This window comes from Mus musculus, chromosome 4, assembly GCF_000001635.26.
Source record: "Mus musculus strain C57BL/6J chromosome 4, GRCm38.p6 C57BL/6J".
Lineage (NCBI taxonomy): Eukaryota > Metazoa > Chordata > Mammalia > Rodentia > Muridae > Mus > Mus musculus.
The window spans coordinates 24,607,989-24,621,743 of NC_000070.6; the positions used below are offsets into that span (position 1 = coordinate 24,607,989).

Here is a 13,755-nt window from a genome sequence, read left to right on the forward strand (position 1 = left end):
CTGAGACAACATAGCCCTGAAACCTCAGAGACATCTTAGACCTTCATTTCCCCCTGCATTTGATAACCAGTAGACTGTTGAATGCATTTAAATTTTTCCCTCCTCTCTGTCTCTGAAAGCTGTTTCCTTATCTCTGGTCTGTGTTCCTATAGTTTGTCCCAAAGCAGTTCTGGAATGAGTCTTTTCTTTCATTGCTGCTTTGCTGCAGGACCTCCAGGAATTTCCCCTTGCTCAGCCGACTCATTAGATGTCAGTCTGACCACCTAGCTGAACTGGTTTGAATTTTTTTCCCCATTTATCTGTTTATTCACTTTACATCACAATTGCATCTCCCTCCTCCATCTCTCCGTCCTCTTCATCAGAGAAAGGTGAGGTCCCCCTTTGGTACCAACCTGCCCTGAGACCTCAAGTCACTGCAGGGCTGGGTACATTCTCGCCCACTGAGGCCAGCCAAGGGACAAAGATGTCATAGAGACAGGGAATGGCCAACCAATTACTGGTTCAACTTGAGATCCATCCCATGGGCAAACACCAATCCCTGACACCTTTAATGATACTCTTTTATGCTTGCAGACAGGGGCCTAGCATAACCTTTCTGAAAGGTTCCTCCCAGCAGCTGAACAAAACAGATGCAGAGACCCAAAGCCAAACATGTCTAAGCTCAGAAAGTCTTATGAAAGAGTTGGGGGAAGGATTGAGGATCCCAGAGAGGATAAGAAAGAACTCCTCAGGAAGACCGACATTGTCAACTAACTAACCTAGACCCTTGGGGGCGCTCAGAGATTGAACCACCAACCAAAGACATACAAGGGCTAGACCTAGGTCTCCCACAAATATGCAGCAGGTGTGCAGCTTGGTCTTTATGTGGGTCCTCCACCCTGACTGGATCCTGTCCCCCTAACTAGGCTGTCTGAGATTTTCACACATGACTACAATTCATTTTTGTAATATCCACCCTTCATATTTCCCTCTACTGCCTCCCACGTTCCCCTCACACATCCTCTCAAATACATTTCAGTATATATATATATATATATATATATATATATATATATATATATATATATATATATATACACATATCCTATTGACTATAATTAATGAAATCCATATTCACATGGGTATATGGCTAACTACTGGAGCATTGGCAACTTACCACTGACCATAAAGAAAATTGATTCTCCCTGAATATCCATCAACTGTCTATAGCTCCTCAACTGGGGGTGTGGTCTCAGGAGCCTTTCCACATGCATGCTGAAATGTGGATTATCTTACTGTGCAGATCCAAAACGGACAACAACACTACTGCAAAGTCATGGGTGCATCACTCCTATCATGTCTGAAAGACATGTACATCAGGGCATTCCTCTGGACGTCTGGCTCATAAAATCTGTCCCCTCTGCAATATTTTCTGAGGCTCGGGTGTTGGGCTTGTGTTATAGGTGACCAGTGTGGGGGATAGGCATTCTGGGGTCACTTATTCTCTGCATTTAGACCTACTGAAATTCTTTGCAAAAAGATGTTTCTCAAATGAAGGCTAAGAGCTGCATTCTATGTATACCTAAGTATATGTGTAGGAACTTAAGATAGTTGGATACTGTATCAGTTTATTAAAATGGGAGGACGGGGTTCTCGCCTAGGGTCTGTGACCCCAGCCTGGTTTACAGCACTAGACATGAGTTCTCTCTTATTTAAATCCAATCATATAGCTATTAGTTACTCCAGTAATTGCTGCTATTGCCTACTGGGTCTGTCTTATCAGGCTGGTTGTGGATGTAGTTCTCAAGGTAACAGAACTACTGATATGCTTCTCCACCAGCAGCCTACATAGCTATTGAGGAGAACTTTCTAGAACATCTGCTTGTCCTATGACCAAAGTGTGCAGTGTCTTTCACAACAGGCAACCAAAGGCAATAGTCTGAATTCTTTTGGGGTTTCAAAGATCTAACTTAGGTTATCAGACTGCACTTTTTGACATGTGGTTGTGGAGAGTGGAATTTGAGGCCATGAATTTGAGGAGTGGGAGGGGACATAGGAAGTGTTGGAGAGAAGAAATGGAAAAATGTTGCAAATAAAATATTCATACATGAAATTCTCAAAAATAAGTAAGGTGAAAGATTGAGGGAAAGCAAGAACTCTGGCTCCTCTTCCCAAGAACACACTGTCAATTCCACACACTGCATCAGGAATTGCGATCGCCTGTATGTACCCCCAATGTGAGGAAATCTGATACCCTCTTTTGGTCTCTGTAGGCATCTGCACACTACATGTGGCAGATACTCCTACAGACACAAACACATAAACAACAACAACAAAAAATCTTTTCAACTATCTTTTAAAAAGAAATGGTTGAGAGATAGTTTTTAAAGTATGCAACGTCCTGAGCAATCATGGATTTAAAACTACTTTGAGATTTCATCTTACCCCAGTCAGAAGGACATTAGGAAAGGAAACACTGGCTAGGATGTGGGAGAAAGGGAAGACTTGGTCACTGTTCGAATATGACTTAGGGTTTTTATTGCTGTGAAGAGACACTGTGACATTTTATTAGGACTGGCTTACAATTCAGAGCGCTAGTCCATTATCAGCATGGTGGGAAGCATGGTGGCTTGCAGGCAGACATGGTGCTGGAGAGGTAGCTGAGACGTCTACATCCTGGGCAGCAGGCAGCAGGCAGGCAGTGAGACGTTGGTCCTGGCTGGAGTATATGTACACTCAAAGCCCATTCCCAGTGACACTTCCTTCAAGGAAGCCACACCTACTCCAACAACAAGGTCCCATCTCCTAATAGTGCCACCCCCTATGGGGCTATGGGAGCCGTTTTCATTCAAACTACTGTGGGACTATGATAGGCAGCCTATTTTGGTTGAATGTGGCTTGCTCTGGTGACCCACTAGAGAAATCTACAAGGGACAGAAAGTCGAGCTATGTTCCCAAAATCAGGTGCCTGTCCATAATTCTGTGACCCAGTCACGCAGACAATGTCCCAAGCTTCTGGCATTCTGGCTAGACTCCACCCTCAGAGTTACTTGGCAACATTAAGATAGCCCAGCACACGATAAGAGGGTCTGCTTGGCCCCTCCTTGCTTTTTAAGCTTTTACCTTTCTTACTCTCCTCTCTAGACCTCCTCTCTTTCCCTTCCCACCTCTCTCCACGTGGCCGCTCCAGGGCCCCTGTGCTGTTCTCCGTTCCTCCGTTGAATCCAGTGTGAGATGCTGGAGGCTGAGAACCTGGCACCTGGGGCTGCCCCTTGTCCACCACGCGCCATGTGGGGTCAGTGGCTTAATACAGCCAGACGCCCACCCGGGTCCACGTGAAAAGCATGCACTGTCCTCCCGCTTCCCTTCCCCCACCCCACCCCCACCCCCCAGAGCACCGAAACTCTGTCGGGACTTGGGTTCTCTCCCACTCCCCTCTTTCCCCCACACCCATGGTCCCGCAAACCATCACAGTGCAAACTGATTGGAGACACACAAGGAAAATAAGTAGACCTTCTCAAAAAGCTAAAAATAGGACTATGGTCAAACCTAGTTATTACCACCTCTGGGCATAAACTGAAACAGAGATAGTTGCTTAGCCATGTTCATATGGCTGTGTTCATATCTCTGCTGCCCTGTTCACAATGGCCAGTGTTCTGATTGGTCAGATTTATCCAGAAAGAAGAAAATCAATTGAGAAAATGCCTCCATCAGATTGCCCATAGGCAAGTCAGTAGTGTGTTTTCTTGATTACTGATTGATAGAGGAGTGCACTATCCACTGGATCCATGCCACCTCTGAATAAGTGGTTAGGGTAGTACAAAAAAGCACAATGAGCAAGCCAGGGAGCAGTATGTCTCCATGGCCTCTGCTTCAGCTCTCACCTCCACTTCCCAGTAAGTCCCTGCCTTTCCCTTAATAATGGACTACAACGATGAGCTGAAATAAACCCCTGGTGTTTATCATGGCAGTAAAAACCAAATTCAGACAGCCAGGAAATGGACCCTTCCTTTCAAGTTTCTTTTCTCCAAATTCCCCTGCTTTCTCTCAACACTGTTTATTCAAGTTCAGGTTCATGTAGCTGGCCAGCTTGCTGTACCATCTTTTTTTCTTTTTTCTTTTTTAACCATTCCATTTATTTACATCTCAAATGATATCACACTTTCTGGCTATCCCTCCACAAGCCCCCTATCTCATGCCCTCTCTTTCCTCCCTCCCCTTTGCCTCTATGAGGATGCTACCTCATCCACCCACCCACCCATCCACTCAGCCCTCCAGGATCCCCCTACACTGGGGCATCAAACCTGCACAGGACCAAGGGCTTCCCCTCCCATTGATGTCAGACAGGGCTACATTCTCTGCTACATATGTATCTGGAGCCATGGATCCTGCCAGGTACACTCCTTGGTAAAGCTGAAAATTAATGTTTCATTTCTATAGAAACATAAAACAGTTAAAAAGGAAGAAAATGTACATATTGGATATGTGATCACTCCAGTCAATCCCCCATAAAGCACCAGATGGGATGGGTATAAAAGATGATTGAAGGGCGACAGAGTGATGAAAATGTTTTATTAGACAGAAGATTTGGTTTTGATTTAAAATTCAATTTAATTATCATCTAATTAGATGGTTTCCATGGGTAAGAAAAATTTGGAAGATCATCTGCAAAAATCAGTATTGAGTTCATTTGTGCTAGAAGGATTACATAATTTTAAACATCTATATCTTTACCTATCTTTTTTTTTCCCTTAAGTAAAACCATATGGTGCATGATGTTTAAGAGATGGGACACACATACCCAGGTAAGATCATGAGATGATGGCAGAGCTCTGAGGTTCCTAACACCTAGGTACATAGCCATTGTAACATCACAGTATAGGATAGGCAACACATGGGCTAATGCAAGGACAGGCAAGCCCACTGCCCTGCTGGACACAGAGCTATACAGAACACATCCATCTGTGCACAGTACGTGGTCCTTCATGAGTGATGACTTGCTGCTTTGTGTATTTATTTCCCCTCACAGTTTTAGATTACATACCTAATGTAGAAAAGTACTCAAAAAAAAATTTAACTGTAAAACAGTATGCCTTGTTACACCAGCACCACAAATCAGGATAGCATCCAGAGGCCACAAGTCTTTTTTGGTTGTTTTTTTTTTTTTTTTTTTTTTTTTTTTTTTGGTTTTTCGAGACAGGGTTTCTCTGTATAGCCCTGGCTGTCCTGGAACTCACTTTGTAGACCAGGCTGGCCTCGAACTCAGAAATCTGCAGAGGCCACAAGTCTTGACTGACGACTACCTATTGTGTAAGGACAGTGATTTCCCCTAAGGATGCATTTCTCAGACTACATCCCAGCCATTAAGTGAGAGATGACTGCATTTGACTTGTTTTCTAAGCATTTTAGAAAATAGTATTGGTATGTCTCAGATTACTCAATTTTTATTATCCTGTAGCTTCTACCAGACCTTTTCACAAGTTTGGTGGGGTTTTGTTTAGTGCTTTGTTTTCTTGGTGACTTTGTTTTGTCCACACAGGGGCTGGCTGTTGGTTTGTGGCTCACCATAGCTCAGGCCAGACTCCAACTCAAATTTCTCTTAGGCACTCCAATGGCAGGATTATAGCTGTATGTTCCAAGAGTGCTTTCACTCCTTTAAACAAAAGATTAAACTATTATATGTGTGGGCATATATACCTCTCTCTCTTTCTCTCTCTCTCTCTCTCTCTCTCTCTCTCTCTCTCTCTCTCTCTCGTGTGTGTGTGTGTGTGTGTGTGTGTGTGTGTGTGTGTGTGTAGGTCAAAGGAAAGCTTGGAAGAGTCAATTCTAACTCTCTTCTTGTACCACATGGATCCCGGGATCGAATGCAGGCTATCAGGCTTGGTGATAAGCACCTTTCTCATCTCCCTGGGCTTTTCTTGTTTTGAAGACATTTGGTTCTTAAAGAATATATGGGCTTATTTCTATGTATTGGCACAAAATGTCTTTTATTTTTTTCCTCTCTTGTTGGTTATCTTTGTCTCCTAGGTATCCTAGGCCATAAAATCTTCCTGCCTCAGCCTCCCTCCCTCCAAGTGCTGGAATGATGGAGTGTCAGGCATGTACCATCACAGTAACCATGTTCAGTTCTTATAGAATCTTTGGCAGTTGAGATTTTATATAAAAACTGATATGTTTCTGCATTTTGGGAAACTCTTAAGGAACTCATCTCTCTCTAAGTTCTATATCTTTTCTGCACTAAGGAAAACTAAATGCCTACCCTTCCTAGAGTTAAATATATTACCTGGTCGAGCAAGAGTGTAAAACAGCAGTATAAACAATGTGCTTGATTTGGTTGAAACAATCAGTCTAGATTTCTAACAAAATAACCTATTCTTTCCTATATTTGATTAGACACAGGATTTGTGTTTTCACTGTGATCATCTGCGATGCTGAGGTTACCCAGTTCAATACCACATGATTATACTTTATCAATTTTATTATTGTATTCATTTTTGAAAGACAGAGTCAGAATCTGTTTTCAGGTTGGCTTCTTTGAACTCTCTTGGTAGCCAAGACTTCTCAAGCATATTGGGATTGCAAACATGAGCTGCTATAGCCAGTTTAATGCACTGCTTGTGATGGAAATCCAGGCACCCTGCACGCAAGACAGCTCTTCCAACTGAGCTGCACCCCTAGTCCTTACTTACAACTTTGTTGTGCTGATAACTACAGTTTATTACATTATAGATATCTCATGTAATTTATAGGTAGTTTGCATATAATAAAGATGAGATAGATATATAAAATGTAATGTACTCCTTTCACATACATTGTGCCCATGAATATAGATTGAAAATAAAGATGAGCCATGTTACTTAGTGAAACAGTATCTGTCTTCTTCTTATTGCATTTATACTTTGGGTTCAAACCAACTGAAGGTTTCAACTTTTGCAATAGCTGAAGGGACACTACTTATGCACATTAGGTATGAGGAAAACAAGAGGAAGGTACAGGAAGTGCCACAGTTGTAATTTACTTGGCATTTTATTTTTAGAGATATGGGGTTTTACTGCACCTTGCATCGTGGGTAGAAGCTGTCTGTGTCTTTGCTAGCTTTTCCTCTCACAGCAGAATCATTGAAACTTTTCTTTTATTTATAAGTAAAATCTTTACTTGATGTTTAAATACTTCAAAGTCTTAAATGGAAAGTAAAATACAGCCTTTAATTCTAAAGACTGAAAATGAAAATTAAATCACTGTAGGATACTACACTTAAATAATAGCTATATAGCTGAGTAGTTCAGGTAGGACTTGCTTATACACACCAAATACGATTCCACAGACTTTTTCACTGCAGATGAGTTTGAGAAAGCGATCCAATCGTACAACCTTTCCTTCCCTTTGGTAAAGGAGTGTGACACTTCTGAGGCTGCTCTTTGATTACAGATGTGAAGAATCTGTCCAAACTGCAAAAAGTACCCCATGAAGACCATCAAGGAGAAATTGGTAACTGACGCTGACTTTAGTGAATGGTTAGAAACGGATACAGCAGCAGTCTAGGGTTAGTCTAGGTCCATTATCTGTCAGGCAAGCTTATTTTTAAGACATTTCCTTACACTCACTGGGTAGAGGACCCGAGAACATAAATACAAGTTAATGATTTTACAACGAAAAGCTGCTAGAGAGAAAACCCCATGTATCAAGTAGAAAGTTCAGTACGTGTGAAGCACTTCTTATTTAGATCTGTGCTGAAGCAGATCAGGAAGGCAGGAAGGCACTGTCCTGACGGATTGATTATGTTCATCTCTGAAGGCTCATGGGCTGCTTTTAAACCGTTCTCGCCACTTACCTACATCGCCTGTCCAAATGGTCCTGGTCTGTCTGAAGTCCTAGTTTTTAACCTTTCTTCCTTATCCTTTCTATCACTTCCTGTTCTTTAACCCAATTAACCAGAGAGCATTTATATGTGTAGAACAGTGCTTTCGGTATCATACAGCAATGCGTAAACTTAGTAAATTTGTTAAGATAAAAAGGTTGTTTTATTGGGGAGGGTCATAAGTTGGAGGCCAGTTTAGCTACATAGCCAACTGAAGACCACCCTAAACAAGAAGAAAACTAGTTTTTCGTTGGCTTATGATGATACAAAATAAGTGGTTGCATGAGTAAAACAGACAATTTCTATGACATAAGCAACTGACTTAAGCAGCTGAGAAAAAGCAGCTTTTCCTTTAATAGAAATGACCTCCAGTCGTGGCAAGATTAGAAAAAAACAAATGTGATTGTTAAGATGATTTATTTTTAGGTAGAGATAAAGCAAACTCAAAACTCTAGACTAAAAAAGAATTATTCATTATTAAAAGGGGTAGTAATAAGAAAAAAATGTATTGGCAGTGGTGGAGAACCCTCCAAGTAGGCAAGATTGACATTGCCTTTATCAACTTGGAAAACGTCTATTAGAACTGCTGGCTGCAGGCTCTCGGTTCAGACTTATGTCAACGCCTTCCGTGGTGCCATGGTTAGTACAGGTAATGTTTTTAATCTGTAGATGAGACATTTAAAGAGAATTCTTTGAGGCAAGAATTTGTCCAAGTTTCGGGATCTCTGGCATTCCTGCTCAGGATAGGTGTAGCGCCTTCCCAATGCTCTCAGACTCCCACAGGACCGTCTCAACACTCCTCGAAATTTATAAACTTGGAAATAAAATGGTTTGGTTACAGGACTCTAAAGATAGCAACACATTTTAGAATGTAAGTAACATTTTTTTTTAACCTTAGGCAAAGTTCTGAGCATTTGCCAAATCCTCATGGCATTCTTTTTAGTAAATGTGGAAATGAGCAATTATCACCAAGGGTGAGAAGCCTAGCCCTATAAAGTTCTGAAACAAGGTCAGAGTAACCAAGGTTGGAAATCTAACTTATCCAAGTCCTTTACTCCGATCACCTTGAATGAAATGTGGCACTTAAAGTGTATCTGATGTCATCCCGCTGAACTTCTGCTGAGGAATGCTGCAGAATGGTAAGCTTGAAAAGACACGCTGATGCTTGAGTAACGAAAAGGCCTAAGTACCGAAGATTATGAGGAAACTGATGCCTGCTGTGTAAGGTTCCTTACTGACAGTGTCACATGATCCCAGACAGCACTAACTAGGACAGGGGTACAAAGAATGTTTTAAAGAGCCACAAAACTATCACGTGCCGTAGGATGGCACTAAGGTGCACCACAATAAAAATCACACATATTGTATGTTTTAACACACACTGAAAGAAGTGACAAAATTCTCGATAATATGTTTTAGAAAATTATTCTTTTTTTTTTTTTTTGCTAGTATTTAGCACAATTTTAGACCTGTAAGACACGATAGGGAAGCACTGAGGATGTCCATGCCCTGTGTCCAGATGTCAAGGTCTCATTCGGTCTCCTGTGGATGCTGGCTTATCAGACAGTGCCGATCCTGTGGTGAGGCACTTGCAGAGTCTGCAGGTTGGGGCATGTGAAATACGGAGCCGGAAGGAAGCACGCCGCTATGCCGTTGGAAGCAAAGGGCAGTGTAGGTCCGTAGAACACTTCCTCTTTGCCTTCTCTGCTCACATCCAATACCTACACCAGAAGAGAGGAAGGACTACTCAAAAAATACATATGCATGGAGGGGGGCCCTTAGGCAGTAGTACTTTCTTACTGGGTGTATTTGTTACTTCTCTGATGCTGTGACAAACTACGACCAAAAGGAATCATGACAGCATCCTCGCTAGGCCTGCCTGCAGACCAATCTTAGGGAGATATTTTCTCAATTGACGTTCCCCTTGTAAGGTAACTTTAGCTTGCATCATGTCCAGAAAAGAAGCCCCAAACAAACAAAAACCCAGTACAGCTGACCCCTTGTCACATACAAACACATCAGCAGGCAATTATACTTCCTGCCATTTTCATTCATAAGATCTCATACTAATACTAATACCTCAATATAAAACACATTCCAAACTTTTAGAGTCCCACAGTCTTTAGAAATTCAAGCCCTTTCAAAGTTCAGTCTCTTTATAAAACCAACCCCAAATCTCACCACTGAAAGCCTCTAAAATATCCAAAGCCTCTGTGGGTTCCTATAAAATAAAAACAAGTTAAACACTTTCTTACTCTAAAGGGAAGACACCAGGCATAGTCACACTCAAATCATAGCAAAACCAAAGCCCAACAGTGTAAACAGCCTAATGCCTGACGTCCGTGATTGAAGATCTAGGTTTCAAAGGGTTCTGTATCTCTAGCTCTGGTATCTGCAGCACACGTAGCTGCTGTAGGCTCAGGCTGGCTGCACCGTACAGTTGCTGCTGTCCTTAGAACTCATTTCCAAAATGCTAGGGTCTCCACTGCCACTTGGCTGTGCCTTTACCAATAGCCTCTTTTGGGCTCTCTTAAGGGACTCTTACTCTGCCCCATGGAGCTAAGGCCTCAAATTCTCTCCATGACCCCTCCAGTCCTGGAACTTCCAGGGCAACTGAGAGTGCACCATCACCAATGTCCTCTCCTAGCCTCTCACAGTCAAGCTTCAGCTACTCTCAGTGACACCTTATGCCTTCAGAACCAGTACAACCTGAGAATCTTACACATTACCAAGTTCAGCTGCCAGTAGGAGGTACAGTCTTGTTGTCCTCTCTACCCCTGACACACACATACACTCTACCCAAGACCGCAGCGTCTGTTTGCTGACTCCGAGGAAACGCCTCCCAGATTTCACTTTGATGATACTAGTCTCCTCTTAATCTCCACAAACTGTCTCAGTTCCAGCTAACCAGGGTCTACATTACTGGCTGTGTTCTTATTTTTTAATCTTCACCCCCAACTGGCTAGAACCAGAAATCCTTAATTGAAAATATCCAATGACTTGAGGGAGTCTTTAAGGGACTCTCAAACTTCCTAAGCGCCACCATCTGCTCTGTACTCAGGTCTATCCTCTTAGCTCCCACAACAGACCTCTAATCAAAAATCTCAAATACCACATTTCTCCTGAAAACGGGTGGTCAGTTCTGGCACAGCAATAGCCCCTGCACCTGGTAGCAATCTCTGTCTTAGGGTTTCCATTGCTGTGGTAAAACACCATGACCAAAAGTAATCTAGGGAGTAAAGGGCTTATTTCAGCTTACAACTCTTAGGTCAGTCACTCTCCATCACTGGGAAGCCAGGCTAGGAACCTGAAACCATGAACTAAGGCAGAAGTCATGGGACAGTACAACTTACTGGCTTGCTTGCTCCCTATGGCTTGTTCGGCCTGCTTTCTCTTGCTCCCTAGTTCAGGAGTGGCACTGCCCAGAATGGACTGGGCCCTCCCACATCAATCACTCAGGTCTCTATTATCAACAGCTTTTTAAAGCTTGAAGATACCCACACTAATGGTTCTGATCCTGTGGGTCTCAACCCTTTGGGGGCGGGAGTCACCTATCAGATATTCTGCATATCAGATATTTACACTGCAGTTCATAACAATGACAAACTTACAGTTATGAGGTAGCAACAAAGTAATTTTGTGCTTGGAGGTCACCCTAACATGAAGAGATGTATTAAGGCTTGCATCACTTCAAAAGTTAAGGGCCACTACCCTAGAGGAAGAGCCACCTGTTGTGTAGCAGTTTCCTCTACGGTTAAAACCTTCCATCTTGGAGGCAGGCGGATTTCTGAGTTCGAGGCCAGCCTGGTCTACAAAGTGAGTTCCAGGACAGCCAGGGCTGTACAGAAAAACCCTGTCTCGAAAAACCAAAAACAAAAAAACAAAAAAACAAAACAAAACAAAACAAAAAAAAAACAAAAACCTTCCATCTTGGAAGGAAATATCTTCAGACATAGGATATGAAAGGGAGGTGAAACAACAGGATATTTTAGGAAATGATGCTTACATAGAGGGGAAACAATGGGCTGTTCTAAGAAGAGGTGAAGTTCTCCATCTGCAGGGCAGCTCCTTCAAACAGGAAGGAAACAACTCTAAATGGCTTTAGGAAGTCCCTTTAACTGACCCCATTCAGTACTCCTCTCCTTCCCCAAAAGTATAGAAACAGCAGAGACTACTGGGAGTCTCTCTTCAAGCTAAGCTACAAAGAAGATCGTCAGAAAAGCTGCTTCGAAGAGACTCAGCCCCAGCAGCCTGGAAGAAAGAGACCCTTCAGGCATCCTGGAAGGAGCAGAGAGAGCAGCCAAATTGCCTAAACAAAGAAAAACCAGACAAACTGGAAGAGTCGCATACTAACTGGGGCACTATGACAGAACCCGATCCATCATGTTGAGGTAACACAGCTGTTTGAGTCATTTCTGTTCCTGTAACTAATCCCTCGCCCATATCCCTGTAAATAATCTCAGTAAAACTCATTGGCTCACCAAGTTTGACTTTGGTGTTATCCGTGCTTTGATCTGTCATTAGTTTCCTATCTAGGGTGAGTTGACATTTGTTCTCATCTCTTCAGGAGTGATATCACAAAAATAATGACCATCTTCTTAAATCAAATGGCCTTATTTGCAAGTGTTCTGTAAAAGGGCAATGTTCTGGGCCTCATTTTTTGCCAAGAAAGGAGGAACCTCTCTTCTTCCAGGAAGAATGCTACTTCTGTATAAACCACTCTGGAGCCGTCAGTCTGAGATGCAGCCAAAAAACCTTTGAGCCTGAGCAAATGAACTTTGCTGACATTCCAACTCTAGGGGGCGGTACCCAGCCTGGGATGCTGACTGCCAGGGCTGGCTCGCTCCTATTTGCGGTAGTCTTCGGGCCCTGCCATCTTGGTTTTTTTTTTTTTTTTTTTTTTTTTTAGGCTATTTTGTATTCAAGAAACTGAACTCCTTTATCAAGGGCACCACCAAAAAGCCATTCCAACAGCAAGCATAGTTCACATTTTCTGATGCCTAAGACTGCTCCAAAAGCCCCTGCTTACTGAGGCCCTTGTCTAGGAACAAGTTACAAGAGCAACAGCTATGCCTCTATTGCTTTTTGTTTGTTTGGTTTTTGTTTTGCCTAGCTAGTGCAAACAAGTCAGAAATGTTAACTAGAACCGTGTCATTTTGGAAAGCTGTACCATTTGGATTAAACAGTAACAATTTATGCAGTAAAATAATTTGTCTAGATTCTTGCACTCTCTGACCCCTAACCCTAGAAATAGCTAGCAACCAGAGACGTACCAGTCACCCAGTTTTTAAGACACCTCCCTCACAATGGCTGACCACAAGTTGAACATGGAAGCATTTCAGTCTCCTTTTAACCCTGCCACTAGCCCACCCTTGTAGTGGGTCCCTGGCTATGGGTCTTGCTTTATATTTATAGCCCCTCTACAGGCCTGTTCTTGAATAACACCTGTGCTATTCTTGAGTCCCTGATTCCCTTTATTGCTCCTTCTTGCCAGCTCTAAGATCACTCAATATCTATCAAAACCATGCAAGGTTAAGTATTGCCTTCAATTTTTAGAGAAGAAAACAGAAAAATTAAGTGACTTTCTCGAGATAACTTGGCTGTAAATGGTAGCTCTAGCCAGTATTTTAATCCAAGGATGTAGCCCAGAAGAGCCAGGACTTAGTGCCTTCCCCCAAATGAATACTGTGTGATTCCCTGGCCCAGCAGTGACTGCATATGTTAAGCAGATGTAATGTATTTAATCTGGGAGGGAAAAAGAACGCTTTTGGCAGATTTTCTCCTAAACACTCCCCAGTAAACTGGCAGGAAGGAGACACGTGGGAAGCGGCAGTGCCAGACTGCCAGCTTATCCTCCGGCCAAAAGGAAGTAACAGGAAAGGAGAATAACAGAGAAAAATCTGGAAACACAGACGAGT

At 42.6% G+C, this 13,755-nt stretch overlaps 1 protein-coding gene across 4 annotated transcripts in view; it reads right to left on the minus strand.

The window, feature by feature from the left end:
• Positions 1–4,570: 4,570 nt before the first annotated feature.
• The window catches only part of Klhl32 (kelch-like 32), a 238,592-nt gene continuing 229,407 nt past the window's right edge, over positions 4,571–13,755 (minus strand). For 3 of the 4 annotated variants that reach the window (NM_001355618.1, NM_001033531.4, NM_001163020.2), the window contains one exon: positions 4,571–9,558. In NM_001355618.1, the coding sequence (NP_001342547.1) occupies positions 9,397–9,558 (162 nt within the window). In that variant the 3' untranslated portion in view covers positions 4,571–9,396. The remainder of the gene's footprint in view (positions 9,559–13,755) is intronic. The other variant, XM_030253379.1, reaches the window with a different exon arrangement.